At 55.5% G+C, this 23,848-nt stretch overlaps 1 protein-coding gene across 14 annotated transcripts in view; it reads right to left on the minus strand.

The window, feature by feature from the left end:
- Positions 1 to 23,848, minus strand: part of ZMYND8 (zinc finger MYND-type containing 8) — a 103,731-nt gene that overhangs the window by 75,462 nt on the left and 4,421 nt on the right. For 9 of the 14 annotated variants that reach the window (XM_062204305.1, XM_062204300.1, XM_062204312.1 and 6 more), the window contains one exon: positions 18,140 to 18,210. In XM_062204305.1, the coding sequence (XP_062060289.1) occupies positions 18,140 to 18,210 (71 nt within the window). Of the gene's footprint in view, positions 1 to 816; positions 1,116 to 18,139; positions 18,211 to 20,599; positions 20,643 to 21,788; positions 21,877 to 23,848 lie in introns of those variants that run through there. The other 5 variants (XM_062204303.1, XM_062204301.1, XM_062204302.1 and 2 more) reach the window with 3 other exon arrangements.

A 23,848-nucleotide genomic window follows, 5' to 3' on the forward strand; every position in this document is an offset into this window, starting at 1 on the left:
ATGACGCTCCCAGCACAGACCTGGCCAAGAGGAAGCACCCACTCAGGGGTAGCTATTCGCGGAATCCCTCCCCGGATCCAAACCAGAGCTCGCTTTCTCAGGGGAGCACAGGACACCCACCCCGCAGGTTCAACGTCCAAAGAAAGCGCCAGCCTAGACAACGTGGCCAGCAGAACCAGCCCCGGAGTTTTGATAAACTGTAAAAAGCCCGGTTCCCCGACACACACCCCCCCCCCAGGACTAAGAGGCGGGAGGCCGGCGCGGGTGTGGGCACTGAGTGGTCCAGCAGGTGTGGCTCCTGCTCACCTGCAGCCAGGCCCAAAGCCTCACTCTAACAGGCCCTCCCGGAAGCAGCACAGCGGGGCTCCGTAAATCAGCGAGTAAGACACAGAGCTGGGAAGCCGGTACCCCAGGAAGCCTCAGCACCCTCCCCCACCCCGCAATTACATCATAAAGAAACAAAAGCCCAGAATTGTCTGAAATCAGGAGCCATAGATGGGGGATGGGGAGAGAGTAGAGGATCTCCTACATAGCAGGACAGCCTGAGCCCCAGGGCCTGCTACAAAGCAACACCCCGAACACCCCGAAGCGGAACATCTGAGGGCCCCACAGAGTCCGCAGCCTGGGCCGGCTCCTCCGCCCGCCCGGGAACAGGAACTTCCACCCTGAGCCGGGCCGCGCGCAAGCTAGAATGGAAGTGAGACCGTGGAATGAAAGGGTGGGGCCCTCTCCTTTGGGGAAACTGCCCACGAGTCCCAGGTTGCTGGACAGCAGGCAAGCGGGCGAGGGGCAGGCCACGCTGGGCAGGCCACTTACCTGCCATGGAGACCGCACAGCTGCTGCGAGGGCCCAGCCGCCGTGTTTAAAAAGCGAGCAGAGGCTCACCCACGGCAGACATGCCTGCTTCCGGCTCCCAGCGGCTCTCCCAGGGGGAGGAGGGAGAAGCAGAGGCTAACAGTCACCACTTACCAGGCCAGCCCCGCTCTCGGACGCGCTGGGCCGCCCGGCGGGACAAGGGCACGGTCACCTCTGTGCCATGGGGCCGGCAGAGGCGTCCCCAGGCTTTCGCCTCTCATCTATCACCCCCGACAGCGGCTCGGCTAAGCCGCAAGTCCTCGGCGCACCGCAGCGAGGAGCCGTGTACTCCAGCAGACGTGGGAAGCCACCGGGAGGCTCCTGGCCACAGCGCCAGGGTCACAGGGGATGGGGCAGGGGAGAAGAGGGGTCGCGGTCTGCCTTTCGGGGGTGCTTTTAATTTCCCTCCTAATTGCTTCTAATTTTCTTTTAACTCTGCTGCACCTCCCCTAGAAACGAGAACACTGTCTCCGATCTAGAGCTAATCCTCGCTCGACATCTCTCGGGGAGGAGGACACATTCATATGTAAAAGGTGAACTCCGCAGCTCCCCCGCAGGACGGAAATTGCTTCCAGCTCGGCAAAGAGGCTGATTTACAAATGAATTCAGTGTTTGGCCCTCAACTGGCAGTAGCAATTGCAACGGAGACCCTTTCTCCCGCTCAGCTGGGACCAGGCCCTCTGGAAAAAGCGACAACATCGCAACAGGAATTTCCTGGTTCAAGAATGCCAAGCGCTTTCAGATTTCACTGAGAGGCAGGGCCTCAACCCCCGCAACACAGCACTGCCCCCACCCCCGTCTCAGCAGGCCCAGGCCCCGCAGGCTGCGTCCAGCTCGCGTGCGTATTGGTGCTCCCGCAAAAGCAGCCAGATATCACAAAGAGAATGTGGAGGAACCGGCTGCCCTTGGCCTGGCCGGCGTGGCTGGCTGCGGAGCCGTCTCTGCTGGCTGAGACCTGCTCGCGTTAATCGGGCTGCTGGGCCGGTCGTGGGGGCCCCGGCCCGGCGTGGCTCAGGTTCTGGAAAGTTCAGGTGTGGATGCGGCAGCAGAGGGCAGGTTCACACCGAGAGGAAGCCCGGAAATGGGGCTCGGAGAAGAGATGGGAAATAAAGTGGCTCCGATTCGGAGGAGGAGCCGCTGCCTGGAACCGAGCCCTGTTCCCTACACGCCCTGGGCAGGCTCGGGCCTCCCTAAGCCACCGTAAAGACCAGAAATTCTCCACTGAAGCACTGGGCAGGCAGCAGGGGACAGACCTCCTCCTGTCGCCTCGGCTCCTCCCAGGGGGGAAGCAAAGATTTCAGCCCCGGATTCCCCTGGCCCAAGGTGGGAAGGAGTGGGGAGGACGCGGCGTTCACCTCTGGGAGTGCAGAGGCTGGATAAGGGCAGCCCCGCAGTGCCCGTCCACGGGGGGGGGGGGGGGGAACAGGGCTGAAAAGTGCTGGCACAGCCCAAGGGGCCAAAAATAGAAGCTGGGGGAAGAATCAGGGGCTTGCAGGGACCCGGGGGAACCACTGGACTGCTCCCTTCGGGTTTTTCTGACAGGCAGAGTTAGTGAGAGAGACAGAGAGAAAGGTCTTCCTTCCGTTGGTTCACCCCCCAAATGGCCGCTAAGGCCAGCGCTGTGTCGATCCGAAGCCAGGAGCCAGGCGCTTCCTCCTGGTCTCCCATGTGGGAGCAGGGCCCAAGTGCTTGGGCCATCCTCCACTGCCTTCCCCGGGCCACAGCAGAGAGCTGGCCTGGAAGAGGAGCAACCGGGACCAGAACCCCCAAGGGGAGGGGTGCCGGTGCCAGCCAGAGGCAGAGGATTAGCCTAGTGAGCTGCGGCGCCCGCCCACGTAGGGTACCTTTTAGCGGAATATAACTACACTAATACTGTAACACACTACCCAGCAGCCCTGCCAGGGACCACGTTTGTATCCCCAGCACCCAGTAGGACCTGGCATCGATCACCTGCTACTTTAAGGCTCAGGTGTTCAGGAGAACAGTACAAAGCGGTGGTGATCAGGGGGGTCCCCTCAGCTGGGACAGGGGGACATCTGGCAATGTCTGGGGACACTGGTTGTCACAACTAGGCAAGGAGAGGAGTTGCTGCTGGGACAGCCTCACAAAGGAGAAAGATCTGGCCCAAAGCGTGACAAAACCCCATGTTGAAGAAACTTCCCAGGACCGCAGCGGGTTAAGCTACAGTCTGCAGTGCTGGCATCCCATGGGGGGCACAGTTTAAGTCCCGACTGCTCCACTTCCCATCCAGCTCCCTGCTAATGCACCTGGGAAAGCAGCAGAGGATGGTCCAAGTGCTTGGGCCCCTGCACCCACATGGGAGACCTACAAGAAGCTCCTGGCTTCAGCCTGGCCCAGCCCTTGGAGATGGAACCAGAGGATGAAAGATGTCTCTGCCTAATTCTTCCAAATAAATAAATAAATCTTTTTTAAAAAAAATTCTTCAGTGAGCTCCCAGGCAGGTGCAACCCTGTGTAAACCCACCACCCACACAGGCATGGGCCTCTTTAAACAGAAAACCCAGTCCTCATGTTCCACCTGGCAGCAGGGATGTCCGATTACAAGAGAAGACAACAATGCACCTGTCGGTCAGATACCTGGGGTACAGGGAGACTGTTGGGGAGGCCCTGCCCAGAAACACGGGGCAGCAGGAACAGCCCCCTTTCCTGGGGCACTTGGTATCTGGGAGGCCCTGTTTGGAAAACCAGCATCGACTCATGTCCAACTCGCCACAGCTGTGCCAGGAGGCAGGCCATGCGTAGCCTTGTTTTGTTGACAAGGTAACGGCAGCCCAGAGCCCCAGCAGAGCCACAGGGATGTGGCAGTCCATGTGTGATGGTTGAGAAACTAAGCCAAAGGCTGAACCAAAGAAGCGCCAGCAAGCACCGACTGTGGGAGGGGAGAAGCCAGGCGCGTGGTTCTCTGTTTCCTCGCCAAAGAGGGCTCGCAGGTGCTGTTCCTGAAGACCCCTCCCAAGAATCTGAGGAGGATGGACTGGCATCTCTTTGTGCAGGCTCAAAAGCGTGCAGATGGATACAGCAGGCCCTGGTGGCCGGAGCACGCCAGGTTCCACTCCAAATCCTCACGGCTCAGTCAACTGACTGTGGGAGCCACCTGGTAGTTCTCCATCCAAGGGGCAGGGCTGGCCTTGGCCGACATCGACACACAACCACGTCAACACAACCACAGCACCAGGTCTGACTCCAGGCACCGCCACCTGGCAGCTGTGTGCCCCCAGGCGAATTACTTAGCTTCTCTGTGCCTCGGCCCACTCAGCTGTGCACATCAGACTTCCTGGTTAGGATTGGCTGGCATTGTGATGCAGCAGGTTGAGCCACATAAATAAACAGATAAATATCTGGTGGGGGGATGAGTGGTTAGGATCCAATGGGACAATGCATGCAGAGGGTAGGGCATGGTGCACCAGGGACACCAGGAGTCATTTCTATGGGGGGGGGGGGTCCCCAGGGGAGGGGGAGGGGACAAGGGGGCAGGAGGGCCAGGGAAGACAGCAGCTAATCCAAAAATCCCAAGCCCATTTCCCCAGATCTTTTTGTATCTTCACCGTGACTTGCACCTGTTACCCCTCCCCAGCCCATGTCTGACAACGGTCCATGGATGAGAAACAAACTCTCATAGTAAACCTCTCAGGCTGGCCAGGATTCAACCCAGGCAGGCTCCACACCGCACCAGGACTCAGGATTTCCCAGCTGAAGAAAAAGAAAAGCACAACTCCCCAGGTGGCCCGAGACGCCAGCCCCGCCCTCCTGCCAGCCCCGCCCTCCTGTCGGACTAAGGCACTCTCCTCCCCACCCAGAGCAGGTTCACCCAGCCCAGGTGAATCCTGGCTCACTCGCTGTGTGGCCTTGGGCAGGGCACTTCACCTCTCTGAGCCTCCGAGTCTCGAGCTATCTGCAGGACGCACTGAGCACGCCCCAGTGCTCTGAAGGGCGCTTCCTTCCTCCTCTCCCCCAGTTCCCGTGCAGGGCAACCTCACAGCGGCCTCCGCTTCCACCCCTGCCTCCCTGCAGCACCTCAGACGCCAAGAGCTCCCTCCAAGGGGCTTCCTACGGAGACACAACCTCTTCCCAAGACCTACACGCCCGGGGGAATCTGGTCCTGACCCCTCTGCGCCTTCCCACACACTATGGCCTCCTTGCTGCTCCTCAGACAAGCCTAGCTCATTTGCATTTGGCTGGCCCCTCCTTCTAGAAGGTTCCCTGGCCCATCGTCTCATCTCCCCAGAGAAGGCTTCCCCTGCCTGCCCCAGTCTCCAGCCTCCTTATTAGATCATCCTCGGGTGGTTTGTGTTTTCCCTTCACTGGAACCACCCCTGGCTGAGAGTTAGCAAAACTTGTTTGTTTTTTTCTGTTGCTGATTCACTTGTTTGTTGCGTCCCATCAGACCGTGAGCTCCATCCCAGCCTCTGTCCTGTAGCCCAATGCCAAGCACACGAACTGGCTCACAGGTGTCCCACACACTCCTGGCCCACTCACTGAGCAACAGAACAGGCTAACTCCCAGGACTCCGTGTCTCTTCCCCTAAGAATCTCTTCCAGCAAACCCAGAAGTCCGCAGGGCAGGGAAACTGCAACAGGGCCGCCGGCCTTTTCAGAGACGAGAGGGGCCCTGGCACGGGCAAGGTCCCTCCCAACAGGTCCTCAGCCTCTCTGGGTTCTTCTTGCCCACTTCCCCCAAGAGTAGGGGACGGAGTCAGGTTTTATATCCTTAGCGTGTGCGGCCAGGCGATTCTATCCAAAACCCAAGGCAGGAAACCCAGGAGGCTTTCTTTGGCCACCAATCTCCCCCGTTCTCCCCATTCTTCTCCGGTGAGAGCTACTGTTTCAGACCCACTGAACAGTTAAAAAAAAGCACACAGGAGGAAGCGATTTCTCACTACCAGCAGAACATCCCCCACACACACTGCAATACCATCTAACAGGATTTTCAGCCTACTTCTGTGCCCTTTTTTTAGACCCTCTGAAAGCTGAGAATCTCCCTGGCCACCGCTCTCTGGGTCCTCAGCCTTTCCAATCCACAGATCCTCCAGTTCTGCCCCCATACTCTGATTACTGTGACGCCCGGCTCATCAAGCAGGCGGCAGGTGCACACGCAGCCATGTGGGCTCAGACTTGAAGAGGGAAAGTGAAAAAAATTACTTTTCAAGTTCATCTTCCCTGCGTCCCACTTAACGGCCATGGCAGAGAGAAACTGAACCTGTTCTTCCTGCCTCTGTCCAGGCTTCTCAGAATGTCGGCCAACCCTCACGGTGGCAAGCACTGGAGATGTTAAAGATGTGAGTCTGTGTACAGCAGACCCCCCAAGCTCTCATCAGCAGCTGCTGGTATGTGGTCCCAATGAAAGGACGAGTGACCTGGCTTGAAAGACAGTCCCAAACCGAAGTGTGGGCAGGGAGTTAGCGGAGGGTCTTTAAGGAGATGGGGGCTGGAACCAGGTCAGCTTTGCCACTAGAGAACCCTACTGACAGCTGGAAGATGAACCAACGATCTAGGAGGAGACTAATCGGGGGCCAGGAAAGCAGCCTGCTAACTTCAGACATGGCCTGTGCCATCGGAGCCCAACTTAAGCACCCAGTGCTGGGTGCTACTTAAAAAAAAAAAAATTGATTTATTCACTCATTTGAAAGTCAGAATTAGAGACAGAGATCTTCCATCCCCTGGTTCACTCCCCAAATAGCCACAATGGCCAGGACTGGGCCAGGCCAAAGCCAGAGGCCAGGAGCTTCATCCCAGTCTCCCATGTGGGTGCAGGGGCCCAAGCAATTGGATCATCTTTTGCTGCTTTCTCAGGCGCATCAGCAGGGAGCTGGATCAGAAGTGGAGCAGCTGGCATACAAACCAGTGTCCATATGGAATGCCAGCCTGCAGAGGGTGGCTTTACCCACTGCGCCACAGCGCCGGCCCCTGGGTGCGGCTGCTAAAATTTAAGTTGGGGCCGGCATTTGGCACAGTGGTCAAGCTGCATTTGAGGACCCTGATTCCCACATAGGAGGGACTGGGTTCAAGTCTCCTTTCAAACTGCAGGTGATGGTCCGAGTACTTGAGTCCTTGCCACCACGTGGGAGACCAGGATGGCACTCCAGGCTCCCAGCTTTAATCTGGCCAAGTCCAGGCTGTTGTGGGCATTTGAGAAGTAAGCCAGCAGACAGGAGGTCGAGCTCTGTCTCTCTCAAATTTAAGAAGGTGTCAATATTTAAATATTGGCAATTCGAAAATCCAGATGTGTAACTTGTCTTAAAAAGCGAAGCAGAACCCTAAGAGCTGGCCACCCCGGCCTCAGAGCCACACGCAACAGCACTGCAGGCTGCCCCTCTGGGTGGAATTTGAGACTCCCTGTTTGCCATGCTCCCCATTGTTCTTAACTCTCAGATAATTAAATCTAACCTTGAAAATCCCTTGAAGGGCCTAACAGGGCAGGGGAAGCCAAGAGCAGCGAGGTCAGCAGAGGCCTTGGAGCCGAGGGATATTTTTGTTCTAGGAAGTTCAATATGCATCGTGCAGGGTTTTGCTAATTTTGTAAGCGTGGAGCAGGGAGCGACGGTGAGAACACAGCCAACTCTTCACCACGCTGGTCACCTGGCACGAAGGCTGCAGCTTTTCCTTTGTAGACTTTGGCTAGCTGCAAGCAGAGGCACTGATGTTATAATCTGAATAAAAACCCAGTGAACCTTTCTCTTGTCCCTTCAAGTTCACGTTTACAGTTCTTGGAAGAGATCCTGGATTTCAAAAACATCTACTGAGCAGCTGCTGTGAGTCCCTAGCTCTGGGTCAGTGCAAACAGGCGAGGCACACCCGATCAGTAAACAGCCACAACTGTGAGTGGAAGCTGCAGAGCCCGGCCCAGCTCCCTGAACCACCCTCTGGGACTTGACCCCCGTCGGTGCCAAGACGCCAAAGGGCCTGACAGCTCAGTGGGGCCCCGGCAAGAAGTGCCAACTTGGGAAGATGGCAAGAAAGCACATTTTTGGCAGAACTTCTCAGAGTTAACATGGGCAGGCCCAGGAGGGGCTGGTCAAGGTGAACTTGAACTCCACCCTCTCCTGCTGTGGTGGTCTCAGGCTAGATGTTTGCAGCCACTGCATCGAGCTGCAAACAAATCCATTCATCTATGAAGCCCCTTCAGCTGTGCTAGCCTGCAGACCCTTCCCCCTAGTGACAGCAATGCTAACGTGGCCACCCCGGCCACAGGCGCCCACTGGCGCCCACCGCTAGTACCGCCTAGCAAGAATTTTTTTTTCCCTAATGTAAATTTCAATAGCCATAGACAGCGCCAGCAGCCACGCCGGGGAGCAAGGCTGCAGGAGCTGTGTGTTACAGGCAAGCAGGCATTCAGAATGGCTGCCCAGCCCCGTCGGCCCTGAGGGACTTGGAGGCCAAATTCAAGGGCTGAGGAGTTGGTGCCTGGTGTATAAGGACTTCCTGTACTTCGTCCCAGAGTGCAGCTTGGAAATTCTCAAAACTTCAGTATGCGTAAGAATTTCGGGTCAAAGCTGATTTTTTTTTCCTGGGCAATGTAAGGGATCTTCCAGGGTGATTTTGACCTTGGAATCTAACGGACGCCACTGTAGGAGAAGGGGGAACCCGGGCCTTCGAGGAAGTGGACAGGGCGAGGGGAAGTGGATCCTGGGGGGGGGAGCGGCAGGGCCAGTGCCTTGTAGCACTGTGTAGGTTCTGCAGGGCCCTGCGGAGCTGCCCCCAGGCCAGCAAAGACAGACCAAGGCCTGGAATCTCCTGTCCTCGGCCCCAGAATCGGGGAGTCTCCCCGCGGTAGGAAGAGCCCAGCACCAGACATGGTAATAACATGTCAGGAAGGAAAGAAACCGGGCGGAAGGGGCCCTTTCAAAGAGGGCTGCGTCCCCAGAGGGAAGAGAAAGGCCACCAATTGTTTCAGAGAGAGCAGACATTGGAGCCCGGGTAATTATTTCCAGACACTGGATTACGCTGCTAACAAAGCCATCCTTCGGGCCCAAAGGCTGCTTTTACTTCATTCTCCAGGATGAAAGTTCTGTCTATCCGACAGACAAACGCAAGCCATCATTCGTTCATTCATTCATTCACAATAAAGGTTTACTGTGGGCTGCCTGGAACGGTGAGACAGGCACAGGGGGAAACCGCTCAGACAGAAACCAAAGGCACTCGTGTCATGTCGAGGCTGGCACAGAAAGGAGAGGAGACGGTGACCTTCCAGGCGCAGACAGAGGCCTGTGGTCACGGGCGGCTCGCCCAAGGATCCGTGTCGGTCACAGTGACTGCACCAACCAGAGAAGGGCACAGACAGAGGGGCCAGCGAGGTGGGCAGGAGCCAGTCCACCAGGACTGCAGGAGTCTGGGTTTCATCTTAAAAGCCAAGGCAAGAACACTGAGAGAGGTAGGCGCTGTGGCGCAGTGGGTTAATCCTCTGCCTGCGGCCCCAGCATCCCATATGGGCGCCAGTTCTAGTCCCGGCTGCTGCACTTCCGATCCAGCTCTCTGTGATGGCCTACAAATGCAACAGAAGATGGCCCACGTCCTTGGGCTCCTACACCCTGAAAGAATAAGGACATAAGCCTCGGCCATTCTCCCTCACTGCCCAAAAGAGGTAAACTTTGGAATGTATTCACCCTACATGGGAGACCCAGAAGAAGCTCCTGGCTCCTGGCTTCAGATCGGACCAGCTTCAGCTGTTGTGGCCATTTGGGGAGTGAACCAGCAGATGGAAGACCTTTCTCTCTGTCTCTCCCTCTCACTGTCTGTAACTCTACCTCTCAAATAAATAAAACAAAATCTTAAAAAAAAAAAAAACACTGAGGTTTATAGAGCAGGAGGGGGTAGCCAAGAGAGACGCTGCTTCTCGAAAGGTAGGGGTGGGAGTAGGGAGGGGGACAGGTAATAGTGAGAGCAACTCAAAGACCACCATACTTCCACGGGAGAGAGGTTGCAGAGTGATGTTAGGACCCAGTACTGTAAGAAACTGACCAAGAGAGGCCAAAGAACAGCGGAACCGAGAACAAGTGCCAGGCCCCGGGCCTAGATGAGCCGCACAGTGTCAGGTGTGCTCACGGCAGAGGGAAAGCAGGTGTCTGGATCGGGGAGGAGGGGAGGGCCGAGAGAGTTGACTCTGCCCATGAACAGCAGGGTAGGGAGGCCAGGTGGGCGGCTGGCCCTCGGCATCATGACTCAGGGGAAACTGAGGTTGGAAACAGACACGTGTGAGTCATGGAGACCTGAGCGCCATTACTCAGAGAAAGAACACAAGCTGCCAGCAACCCCAACAGCTGGTGGCCGGAGAGGGAGGAGGAGGCACACGGAAGTCGGGGCTGTGGTGGCCAAAAAGCCACAGGGACTGTTTCCAGAATGAGCGGCAACGTCCAGCACGGCCAAGCCCAAGGACTGAAAATCCTCCCCCAGAAAAAGCAACGGGGACCCTCCCAGGACTCAGGGAAATCAACCGGCGACTGCGAGGGGCAGAGCTGAGCGGACAGAGTGGATGCACAAGGATCCTTCTAGAAAGTCCAGCCATGAAGAAAAAACCAGAAACAGGACATTAGCTGGAAGGAGGCAGGGGCAGGGTCACGAGAGCCGGCGCAGCAGCCCTGAGCGTGCTCCCAGGGCCATGCGTTCCTTGGAAGGTTAGCCACGTCACAGTCATTCCCTACGACCCTGCAGCTCTGCCTGCAGGTCCAGGCCCAAGAGAAATGGAACACATGGGACCGGCGCTGTGGCACAGCGGGTTAAAGCCCTGGCCTGCAGCGCCGGCACCCGATATGGGCACCGGTTCAAGGCCCAGCTGCTCCACTTCTGATCCAGCTCCTGCTATTGCACCTGGGAAAGCAGCAGAGGACGGCCCAAGTGCTTGGACCCCTGCACCCATGAGGGAGACCCAGAAGAAAGCTCCTGGCTCCTGGCTTGGGCCTGGCCCAGTCCCAGCCATTACAGCCCTCTGGAGAGGGAACCAGCGACTGGAAGATCTCCCTCTCACTCTGCATGTTTTTACAGAGAGAGCGCGCGAGAGAGAGATGCACCCTGTCTACATGACACATCCCCAGGCAGAGAATGTTGGGCGAGTGGCTGCTGGGGCAGGGCACGGGGTGCCTGGGAGTGACTGGTCATAGGCATGGGATTTCTTTCCAGGGCAATGAAAAAGTTTTATTTTTTAAAGACTTATTTATTTTATTTGAAAGAGTTACAAAGAGAGAAGGAGACACAGCGAGAAACATCTTCCATCTACTGGTTCACTCCCCAAATTGGCCACAGCTGCCAGAGGCTGGACCAGCCAGGAGCCAGGAGCCAGGAGCTTCACCAGGGTCTCCTACATGGATACAGGGGCCCAAGGACTTGAGTCATCTGCTGCTGCTTTCTCAAGTGCCTTAGTAGGGAACTGGATCAGACATGGAGCAGCCGGGACTCGAATGGGTACCCATATGGGATGCCAGCATTGCAGGTAGCGGTTTAACTCGCTGCACCACAGCACCGGCCCCAACGAAAATGTATTGAAACTCAGGGTGGTGTTAGGAGCACAGATCTGGGACCACTGGGCTGTACACTCTATGCAGAACTGTCTGCTGGAAGATACATCTCGGTAAGGACTCTGTTTTCTTTAAACATCGCTGCAATCTGCAGCTGGTTTTTCGAAGAAGGTTGACAACGGTCAGTTGCAGACCCAGTCCTCCAGAATAGTAACAGTCACGTACACATATACCACGGTTAGGCTTCACAAAGGACAAGCTCAAGGTTTCCACAAGGGGCCCACAAGGCCCAATGCAGAGGCGGCCGATGGGCGTTCCATGGACACGCCCGGAAGGGACAGTGCTGGCCGAGCAAGGTCTGGAAAGCCAAGCTCAGACGTCGGCCATGTCAGCAGAGGAACTATCCGGCCGGTTCTCTGACTTGCCAATAAATCCTCTGGCCTGCACCACGCAAGGACTGTCGGAGACGTAAACGAGCCAAAAACGGTTAAAAATGCCGATGCTCGTTTTTTGAAAGAATTCTCCCTGGCAAGTCTGTGCGGCCCTGTGGTTTCCTAGTGTTTAGCGTTCTATTTGCTTAAAGAGCTTCCTTAAAAAATGACAGAAGGTCTCCATCTCACCGCCATGTCCATAAAGAAGCCCTTCGTGAACGTCTTAATTTACACACAACAGTGAGAACTGGCAGCCTGTACTGATTAAGGTCTGGGGCCGGTGAGCAAATTGCTATCATTGTATATCCCCTCGCATCCTGTCTCTGAAAATGTATCCACGCTCAGGCCAGCCTCAGCACCAACCACACTGTTCAGGATTTCAATACCTTGAGCTTCCGCTGTATCTGTGCCTGCTTTATCCAGGCCTCGCTCCCTTGTGCTCACGACATTACACAGACATTTTTTAAAATGCTCTCAGCCTCGGCAGCCCGGCATCCACATGCCACAATCTACCGCAAACGCACCCATGACGGCACCGAGAGATGCAGGCGGCATGGACAGGGCGGCCTTTGTTTGAGACGTGAGCTGCACTCAAGAGTCATTTCTCATTTCTCAGACCCCGAGTCCCCGGCCTACGAGGGAGGGGCTCGTCGCTTGGCCAGAATCCTGCAAGGAACTGTGCTGTGACCAGTCCTGCGCAGAGAATGCAAACTGACAGTCCTCGGCCACGCCTGACCCAGACATGTGTTTAGCTGGGTTCGTGCATGGTCTTTGAGAAACCAACCTACATAGACCACATTTCTAAATCAGGCAAGGGAAAAAAAATCCCATCTGGCAACACCGGGTGAGCCGTATTCCTGCTGGTGAGGCATCAGATGGAGGCCCCACCCCCACCCCAGGCCCCAGCATACCCTGGGACCAGCCACAGCCACTGCTCCAAAGACATCTGATGCAAAACCCCGAAGACAGCCATAGGCGGGTGCAGGTGCGTACAAAGGGTTACAATCGGAGGCAGAACCTGTGCCAAGTGCGCTTACTCTGCCCTTTGATTCATCCACAAAGCTTCAGTTTCCTTCGCTGTCAAATGCCCCCACGTCTGGGCCTTATGAGAAGAAAGTAGCCTGCACCCAGCACCTGCCCCTAAGTGAGCGGTACGGGTTCGCCACTCACTGGCCCCACAAACACATCCGGCATCCGGGCGGAGCGTCCGGCTTACACCTGCGGATCCTCAGCAGCTCATGACCCAAGGACACAGAGGCCCAGCTGACGTCTCCTGAGAGCTGAAACACTGCGCTACGTGCCAAGGCTGCCACCACGGAACTGAGGCCGCGTCCCGGGGAGAAGGGTGTCCACGTTGAAGCTCAGCTGGAGCACCTGCGGGACTGTACCAACTACACCGAGGACAAACGAATCCTGCGCCGGGTACTGTCAGAGCTTCTAAGTTTCCCACCCAGACGACGGCTCAGGGCCCCTTTACCTACAAGTGGGGAGTGACAAAGCCAGAGCCACAGAGCTCACTCACCACTCTGGAGGGACTATCTCCTCATCGGTGGGGGCAGTGTTGATGGCTCCAAGTCCAGGCCCAGCCCATTCCTGCCCCAGGCCGCAGGGCAGCCTGGACCTTCCCAGCGATGTCTAAAGCCAGCTGACCCCTCTGGACCTTCTCCTTCCTGCCCAAGCCACCAGAGCTGGCTTCCGCCGCTCACAGCCAAAGCGCCCTGCGGGAAGGGTGCCCTTTGGGGACTAAGCACTGAACTGCCCAACCACAGGGAACAGGGATCGATGCGCCCTCGCTGAGCCCCGCTCATCACACTGGGGCCTGAGCTGAGACCATCAAGACCCAGAGAGACAGAGAAGCTCCATCTCGGTCCACCTTCACAGCCCCAGCGAGCCAGGCCCTCGAACACGCAGTCTTCGGCTGACGCAGTGGCTCCATCACCAAGGTTCCACAGAAACAGCAGCTGCTGCCCACTGCCCTGCCCTGGGAGATGGCAGCTTGGCCCCACACAAAGCCAGCCTCCCAAGGAAGAGAGGAAGGTCTCCCTCCAAGCTAGGGGACCCCTTCCTCCATGGACTCCCCATCAAAGCCACAGTGAGCAAACCCTGCCAAACACGCACAGTACGGTCCTAGCGTCAGAATCCCAGATCAAGAGGCGTTTCCATCTGACCCCGAGCCAGCCTGCTGGGCAACCGTACAAGAGTCACCGTACCCACCAGGCAGGGGCTCTGTCTGGGCCGGTTTCCCACATTTACTGGGGGAGAGGGGCGTGCAGAACAGCGAGGAGCTGGCTCTGTGCACCTGTTAACCTACCAGTCTCTCCAAGTCACTTCTAATCAAGACGGAGGCTTCCCAGGGCTCACCAGGCCCAGCACCATTCGGAGCACTCTGCCAGTGTGAGCAAATTTCATTTCAACCCCAACCCTCTATCATTATCACCATCCCCCGTTAGGGCATGAAACGGAGGCACAAACGATAACGGAGTTAGGAAGGGGCAAGCCAGAAACGGGGGTCTGGCTCTGGTAGCCAACCTTTTAGGCCTCCATGCCATCCCAGCTCCCGGTTGGAAGGGAAGGGCAAGCACCATAGGCTCGTCTGCAGGCAAGGAGCTTGCATTGTGGCAGGACAAACACGAAAGCACAAGGCCAGGACAAGGGCTGTGAATGAACTCAGTGTGATTGGGAATGTTCTAGATGCTAGAACTGTTCAGTGATCCTGGTCTGGGCCGTGGTCCCAGTAGTGTCTACACAGGTTCAAGTTCATCCAGCTGGAGGCCCACCTGGTGAGTGGTGGCAGCCAGCTGTCCCACTGTTGGGGAGGGAAGTTACAGATAAGTCAGGGGACAAGGCAGAGCGATCCATGCAAGAATGGATTAATGTTTGAGTCAAGTACACGTGCACACACTTAGCAGATGAAGACACCTAAGGGAGACACTGCGGAATCCACACCGTCTCCAGGCTCCGCCAGCTCAGCCTGGAAGCCAAAATACTGCAGGACCACAGAGCACACCCAAGCACCCAAATTTTGGTGTCCGGGACTGGTGCTGTGGCGTAGCGTGTAAAGTTGCCACCTGCAGCGTCGGCATCCCGTATGTGCACCAGTTCAAGTCCCGGCTGCTCCACTTCTGATCCAGCTCTCTGCTACTGCACTTGGAAAAGCAGCAGAAGATGGCCCAAGTGCTTCCGACCCTGCATCCATGTGGGAGACCTGGATGAAGCTCCTGGCTCCTGGCTCTGGTCTAGCCTGGCCCAGCCCTGGCCATTGTGACCATTTGGGGAGTGAACCAGCAGATGGAAGATCTTTCTCTCTCTCTCTCTAACTCTGCCTTTCAAATGAATAAAATAAACCTTTAAAACAAAAACAAACCGTGGTATCTAAAACCATTCTCTAATAAAAGGCACCAGGGTCCTTGGGGAAATGGCTGGTTCTAGGCTGAGACAGAACACACGCAGGATGACTCTGGGGCACCGTGCAGTACCAGAAAACAAGAAATCCAGACACGCCTCACGACGGGCTGTCGAACAACAGCCGGACAACACGTGACGCTGGACTGAATCCCAAAACCTAAGACGGTTGTTCCCCAGTCCCTACTGAAGAAACGAGCCAAGGACGAAGAGATAAACATCCCACACGGAAACAAGAGGTCCTGGTAACCTGCGGATGCGGCCCTCACCGCCCGAGTGTGGGTCACACCTGTGCCCGCCCGCCAAGGAGCAGAGCACCAGGCAGAGTGGCCACGGCCACCCCTGATACCACAAGACGAAATGGCACCGGGCCTCTGGGCTCTCCCTCCCCAAGGCTAAGGCAAGGAACCCATCAAGCTGACGGAACACCCCACGAGCCACCTGACCAATACGCCTCCCAACTGTCGGCCTCCCCAAAAATGAAGTGGGAGAAACCGGCCCCGCCCAGAGACCTGACAACCGAGCGAGACGTGGTGAACTGGGAACAGGCGAGGAACCTTGTGGGAGATTTTGAAAAACAGAATACAAGCTGGTAAGCTGCCAACTGTGACTGAGACAAATAAGCCACACGAATGCGTGACAGTAACGACAGGGGAAGCCCACATCAGGGTATTTGGGTTCAACTTCGGCTCCAGAGGACCCTGGGGGGCGGTGGTGATGGCCCAAGTAGCTGGGCTCCTGCCTCCCATGTGGGAGATCTGGACGGGCATCTGGGGAATGAGCCAGCATATGGGGAGCTCTACAGCTCTCTGTCTCTCTCAAATAAATAAATAAATAAATAAAGCTATAATTCTTTTTCAAAAAGATTTATTTATTTGAAATGCAGAGTTAGAGAGAGAGAGAGAGAGAGAGAGAGAGAGAGAGAGGGAGATTCTATCTACTGGTTCACTCCCAGATGGCTGCAATAGCCAGGGCTGGGCCAGGATAAAGCCCGAGTACTCGGGCCATCCTGTTTTTCCCAGGTCATCAGCAGGGAGCTGAACAGGAAGTGCAGCAGCCGGGACTGGAACCAGCACTAATATGGGAGGCCGGCCTCACAGGTGCCACTCGGCCTGCTGCGCCACAACGCCGGCCCCAATATTTTTAAATTAAAAAAGTCTCGGCACTCTCTCCGTGAGACCTCTGCACATTGAAGATTCGGTGTATTTCTGAAGCCTGACAGAGCGTGATGGAATGACTGCCTCAGACGCACCCCGAGATGAATCTGAGCAGCGAGAAACAGGCAGGCAGGCTGCAGGGCGGCGCGGACACAACAGGGCAAAGGGCCTGTGGCTCCAGGAGGGCCCAGGAGGCACTACACGTCACTTCAGTGGACAGAGAGACAGGGCCCGAGGTGACCGGGAGGCCACAGGGGAGCAGAGGCGAAGCGGCTGGCCCAGGCAGACAGGTCACAGCCACTGTAGACGGGGCCTACGGGAGCTGGGAGCTCGTCGGAGGGAGGTGAAGGGGACGTCTTTTGTCCTGGATGCTGGCAGGAGGAGGACAGGGGTCAAGCGGATGCAGAAAAGGAACAATGGTCACTCCGGGGTGGCCACGCCCCGGACAGCGGGAAAGGCCAGCCCGGCGAGGCGCGCGAGGGAAGGAAGATGAGACATCCCCACACTCACACCTGCCCTGGTGGGACACCACGGGTGGGTCCAGGCAGACTCAGCCTCGGAGCACCCCCACGGCCGCCTCGCACCCAGGAGAAGCCTTGATCTCATCAACAAAACGGGAGCGGCATCCCCTCCCATCCCCCACCTCACCAAGGGATCGAAGGAATCCAGCCAGAGGGAGCCACTGTCATGAGAAAAGCCCGGATCCCAATCCAACACCCATTCCACCAGCAGAGGGACAGACAAGTGTCCAGGCCTCCACAGGAGAGCGGAAAGACCCACCCACACCCGGGCTCCTCTCCAGGGCCGGACCCGCTCCACCCTGTGTCCCCCGGGCCACAAGGCAGCTGGGCAGTGGCACCTGCTCACCCCCGATGAAGACCCAGCCCACTCTCCCAGGAGCCCCAGCACAAACCACCCCGCAAGGCAGCATGTCCTCCCTCCTCTCTAAATCCTGCCCTGTCCAAGAGCAGCCAGCTCCCCCTTCGCGGGCACCGACCCCCAGCTTCGGCCCAAATGCCACGCCGCCTTACACAAACCTTCAAAGCGCATTTTTGTTGCGGCCTTTAGAGATTCTCCTTTTGTGAATCTCTCTAGCCAGGTCAAGTGTCCTGCAAGAGCCTCGCCACTCCCTCCAGCTGTCCCCTCTCCCTGCCGCACCCCCTCTTTCCCCAGAAGCCACTGCGGCTCAGGGCTGCAAGCTTGGTGCAGGTGCTCAGTGACTCGTGAAAAAATGAAAACACCTTGATCCGCCGTTCCGAGATTCCCAACACCCGAGCACGCAACGCCAGGCTCCGCCGCTCCTCTGGAAAAGGGGCACGCGAGCAGCTGCCTCCTTCGGGGAACCTCACGGAATCACACACAGCCCGGACGCAGAGGACCCAGCCCTCGATTAGAAGCCACTCAGGGGCCAGCTACAGACCACTCAGGTTAAAATCCACAATCCGTCTAGGCCCTCATGTGCTGAGGTTTGGTCCCAAAGACACAACACTCGAGCGGTCCACAAGGCCCCACCAGCGTCCCACAAAGCGAGCCAGCTTCACCCCACTTGTGAGAGTCCAGGGATCAGAGAGCCCGCAGCGGCTGGGGCTCGCATGGCTTCCAGAACCTGCTTTCTGTAAACTCAGAGTCACCCTGCAGAGAGACAGAGCCAGCTAACACGGGCGGTCAGGACAACCCCGGACAAGTCCACACACCTACACAGACGGCGGCAAACCACGGCCGTCCACCAGAGGGTCTGGGAGAGCCGCCCTGCCCTGCTCAGTAACAAGCACGGAGGGAATTAATTCAGTTTCCTCCTCGGCCCTGCATCGGAGAACACAGGAGTCTTACCTTTGGAGCGAGTAGAGATGTCCATGCCCTCTACCACCTCCTGTTCTGTTTTTATTTCCTCTTCAGCCAAGCTGAAATAGAGCAAATTATGTGCATGTTTAGATGAGCTGGGGACAGCCCGTGGGGACGGCTAGTCACAAGTCCCTGCGGACAACCCCACCTTTAAGACAATCCCCCACCCTGATGGGGGAGGGGGAGGGGGAGGGAGTCCACCCCTGATTTCAGCAAAGTAGTAAGACTCCTAAAGGAGTTTTCCTTACACACACACACACACACACACACTAGGTTGTTCTTTGTTTCATTCCAGTGGTCAGGCTCCTGGGGGAGGGGAGCTCCAAGGAGCACTGTTCCGCAGGCCCGCAATTACAATCCATCCCGGTGGGCCAGGGAGGCCCCGGCCTTGGTCGGGCAAGCTCCTCGTGGCTAACACCGGGTTCAAAGGCAGGTGTTCCCAGGGTACCCAGGGTTCCCACCTCCGAATCCCGCAAGCTGAGGGCTCCCAGACCTCCCCGCTAACAGTTTCCTGATGAGGCAGGGACAGGAAAGGAAGATAAGGTTAAATTACAAAGCAGAAAAGTATGTCCCTGCTAGGAGCCAGAGAGCTGGTCTCCGCACATTCAGACGAGCAGCATCCACCCCGGGAGTCAGGCCTGGGGTCTCCACGCGCCCACCCCCTGGCTGCTCTCCCCAGAGCAGGCCTGCCTGCGAGCTTCTGAGCTGTGACTAATCGGCCCTCCGCGCCACAAAAGCAGAAGACACAGACTGAGAGTGGGGGGAAGGCAGGCCCTGTGCTGGCAAGGTCTGCCATCCAGAACTTTCTCTGCCTCTCCGCTGAAGCAGTCCCTCACCCCTCCTCGCACCCGCCCCCCCACACCCACACACACCCCCCACAAGCCAACCCCAAGGACAAGATGTGGCTCCAGGGACCAGAACTCTCCCAACACGCAGGCTGACCCTGACATGGCGGGAACCTGAGCAAGCGGATCTAGGTGAGACGCCATCGGACTGTGGCTCAGCCAGAAGAAATGGGTGCATCACCAGCTGAGTGGCCGGAATTTTCCATCCGGCAGGCAGACTCAAAGCCGGGGCAAGGAGGAAGCTGGAGGGAACGTGCTGTGTGTTCCGTACGACAGAGACGGATTAGGAGAGCGCCGTGTTGGTGGGGAGGAGAGCGGGAGAAATTACAGCTCACAAGTAAATTACAGGAACATGGAGGCCTCCGACTAAGCAGTCCCAACAGCAGTGTGGGCTGACATCAGAATATTAACACGTTGAGCATCCTGAGACCAGGCTCCCTCGCAACTTCGCTTACACAGCATCTCGCCAGAACGCCTGCGACACACAGCACCCAAGGAAACAACTGATGTGTTGTCACATACGCTTTTCTAGGAGGAGGGCAGCCGGCTCAGTCCAAACTCATCACTAACGAGCAATAATACAACGGTGATCTTAGCACTAATACTCTGCTCCGACGTTCTCAACCCAGAAACAGTGTGCCTGGAACACACTCAGGTTGTCCTGCTGAAAGCTGGGGTGGGTTCATGCTTGGGGTAATTAGCAATAAATTTTAACCCAAAAGCCCCTTACAGGCAGCGGGAGATGGGTAGATGGTTAACTTCAAAAGAACAAATAGCTACCTTGATCTTTCTAGCAACCAGAATTCTACTTCCCTCCTTAGCATGAAGTATGTGAAATTCTAAACTTCTTGAAACCAATCCCATATTTTGAGTGATGAAGAAAACGCTAATCTGTGATGCAGCTGAAATGTACAGTGGTGAAAGAAACAATTATGCAGAGCCCAAAAGGGTTTCTACAGCCACGAAAACCTTCAGAGGTGTATCGATCACCCAGGAGGGCTGCTTTGGAGAGAACAATTACTTGGCTTGTACTTCAGGCAGGAATGCTGCTGAGAGACCAAGAAAATGCAAACTAGTTACTCCATGACTATTTGCTGCTGAGTTTACGATAATCAATTCTGTAGCAGAATAGAGTCCGAGAGAAAAAAAGTTCGGCTGTTTTATCTCCCCAAGTATAACAAGTGGGTAACACAGCCACCTAACTTTAGCAATAGCACCACCAGCTTTAGCCCAGGCTCCCAAGCTCAAGGATGTAAGAAAACCATCCTTTTTTTTTTTTCCACAGAGCAGCAAGTCATCCTTTCAAAAACAACCCCTGTGTGCACATGCGATCACATACATGCACCCTGGCGCACGCGCGCGCACACACACACACACAGTAACTCAAATTTGACTAAAGGAAATTGCAGTGTCTCAGCATTCGAAGGGGAAATTTCATTTATAAAAGCAAAGACCAGAATGCAAAATTAGTCATTTTCAATAGCCACATCTAAAGAGACTTCCGCTTTTTGGTTTAGTGTTAAGCACTCATATGTTATTAGGGGAGGAAAAAAAAAAAACTATGAATATTACATCAAAAGTGATGGGGAGAAAAGATTTGTACCTGTCTCAATGATCCAGTGATCTTGGTCAATTTAGGTGAACAACTGTTCAGTCATTTAGGGGAAAAAAACAGTCAAATCACAATTTCTTTAAGAGAAAAAGCAGCTGCATCTGAAGAATACTTTGAACTTCTGCCATTAACACATTAAAGTCTCAAAAAACATACAGCTTCCTCCTTCCATACCTGCCAACCCCTGCAACCCAGACCATTGAAATCAAAACCAATGAACAACAAGCCCTTGGTTCACACTGACATTACTTTTTTCTTTTTTTTTTTTTTTTTAAGGTCTTTGGGGGAAGGAGGCTGCCTCCACCCCCACCACCCCCACCTCCCAAGAAAAAATGTAGCTGAAACCTGATCAACAGCTCTCTCCCCTAAAGGAAAATATACCATCAACTAGTTGTACACATTGTATCCACCACCATCATATTTAAAATTAACCCAAGTCACTTGCCTGTGGATTTCACAAACTGATACATTTCAGGCCAATAAAGGAAGAAACACCAGCACCTGCAAACACAACCCAAACCACTCCACCCCCTTCAGCCCCTGAAGAATAAAAGGATTTCTCGCCCAAGGTCTGAGCAAGAATGCCTAGGCTGGCCCCTTCCCCTGCATGCGCTGAGAAGAAGAGCAATTAAAAGTTGCCAGTGTACCACTGCACCTCGAAGATGCTTTCAGTCTCCTGATTATTAATTCTGAGGACTCGGGCTGCTCCGAAAATTCCCAGGCTTCTCAACCTCTCATCACTTGCAAGAGAGAGAAAAGGAAAGCATCCAGTTTTGACAGAAACTGCCTGGATGCACAACGCTCAGATCTTTCTGTTGCCCAAGTGTCCCTAGCATCTGACTTCTCACCAAAAATATCTAACCCACCTAAGACTCTATCCCCAGCATGCACAGACTGGTTCTAGAGATGAGGACCACCACACAGCAATTCAGGAATCATGCATCAGTCGGAAGGGCTTTTCCCATTTTCCTGGTTTGTACTTTCATTCAAAATACCAAAGGGTCCAGGCTGTAAGAAATATTTAATCCTCAAAGCATAACATCTTCCTCTTCTACATCAGAAAACAGTGAACATCAGAATAAAGACAAACATGCTTTCCGAGATCTGCAATTAATTTTTTAAATGGGGGGAGGGAGGGAGGGAGGGAATGGTTAGCAGGCGGCTTTATATAGGCACTCACCTAAAACAGGCAGTCATCGGTAGCTAAGCTATTTATGCAGGATTCTTAAAATGGCGTCTGGCAACACTGCCTCACTCCTGTATTGAAGCTAAAATGGTAGCAGTTTGTTCAGTAGCTGTGGCTTCTGTGCAAGCAGCCCTGCCAGTCTCAAAGCCACCTTGCTCAAGATCAGAACTAGGAAAAAGCTCAACCAAAGGACACCAACAACCCAACGTTTGCAAGCTTTGAAAAAAAAAAAAAAAGGAAAAAAAAAAAAACCCTGCAATGACAGGGAGAGTTTGTGAAGTCACAGGTTCCTAAAGAAAAGCCTTCTCTCTTAGATCCTGAGCAGGCAACACAAGGTGCAGTGCGGAGGCCCCCTTGCCCTCGAATTAGGTGGGTGGGAGGTTAGGAATTCTGCGGCCCCGTGGCATAAAGCTGCAGGCAGACAGGTGTCTGCAGGCACAAAACCAGTCCCAGGGAGCAGGCTGGGAGGAAGCCCTTTCCCCCTGCCCAGTAGATTGGAACCCAGCCTGCATGCGAACGCAACAGGGGCCAGTAGGTAAAAATCGACGTGTTCCAAGGACAGCAGGCTTCAGAAAAACCCAGCTAAAGGGCTCCCCTGGATCTGAGGCCAAGGTAAAATGAAAGGACTGTGTGTGAGGCTGCGAAGGGCCGGCTCATAGCCCGTCCTCCGAAGTCATCAAGGAAAGCCATCAGGTCTGCAGGAGATACCCCGGTGCAAGGCCCCCTTCTCCAAGGCCCGGGATACTCACAAACTAGCTTTCTGTCCACCCCCAACAGAGCCCTGAGAGTTCACAATGGGAGTTTGCAGAACCCGTCGGCAGAGGCTGAGCTAATGGCCTCAGAGTGGGTCTGGTCATTTACTGCCGCAGGTCTCAGGACTGGCCTCCGAACTCCCCTGGGGCTGGGAGTGGGCTATTTCAAGGTGACTGCTCTCTGGCTCCAAGGGAGAAAGGAGGGCACCGTGCCCGAGGCCCAGGCAGGGCGAGGACGGGCCGCTGGCTCGGGGCCGGCCGGTGGGTAGGTGATCGGGCAGGGAGAGGCCAGCGTGGCAGAGGGCTGGCTGCAGAGCTGGCATGGCCACCGCCTGCTTGTTTGTCTGTAAGGAGAGTGGGGTGGGGGAAGGGCAACCTGAAGCCAAGGTGAATCCTTGCTTGTTTTTGCATTTTAACAGCCAGCCTGGGGCTTCAGAACACATTCCCGAGTTGACTCTGGGCTGGGGGGCGCCAAGGCCCCCTGGAATGTACGTTTCCCTTCAGGGTCAACCAGGGGCAGAGGGAGACCTAGGGCTGCAAGCTGACAAACGTAGGAGGCAGGCACACAGGAACAAAGGGATCGCACATCTGACGTGGCTGCACTCTGCCAAGCCAGCTTCACCTCCAGGGGTTCCTGGGTTCCTGTCACCCCACTTTCTAAAGAGTGACTCCCTCCCTCCCCCGCCCCCAGCCCCCACTCAGGACCCATCCACCACGGCCCTCCCAGGGAAGGACAAGGGGGGCTCTTTTGCTTAAAAGAAAGGGGTAACAGGAAAGAAACCGGGGAAGCTGTTGTTTTCATCCCTAATTTACAATGCGAGAGGCCTCACTGTTTCCTTCTTTCTGACTCAAATCTTTGAGCTGTTCATTATAAAAGTAACTGGACTTGGCTCCAACAGGCTAACTATGTTCATCTTGGGCAATTAGAAAAACTGTAGAAAGTTTACTGAGTGATTATATATAATTAATTCCTAGTTACAGACTGCACACTGACCATTTTCTGGAGCTAATAAAAGCAGTTCCTCCCCCTCCCCCATGTGAAGGGCACTTAATTTCCCAAAGCAGAAAGTGAATCCATCCTGGAGGGTCTGGGGGGGGAGGGGGGAGCCGAGGGGGGGGAGGAATCAAAAGCCCTAGTGTGTCCTGTTTGTTCCCTGCAGCTGTGCATCCTCTTTGGGGACCCAGGAGGAGGCAGAAGGGAAAACAGCCCTTCGCTCTGTGCCTCCCTCTGCAATTTACAAATGTGGCACAGAGAACATTCTACCTTGCTGAGAAGGGGGAGGGGAGGACAAGGCCCAGGAA

This window comes from Lepus europaeus, chromosome 10, assembly GCF_033115175.1.
Source record: "Lepus europaeus isolate LE1 chromosome 10, mLepTim1.pri, whole genome shotgun sequence".
NCBI lineage: Eukaryota > Metazoa > Chordata > Mammalia > Lagomorpha > Leporidae > Lepus > Lepus europaeus.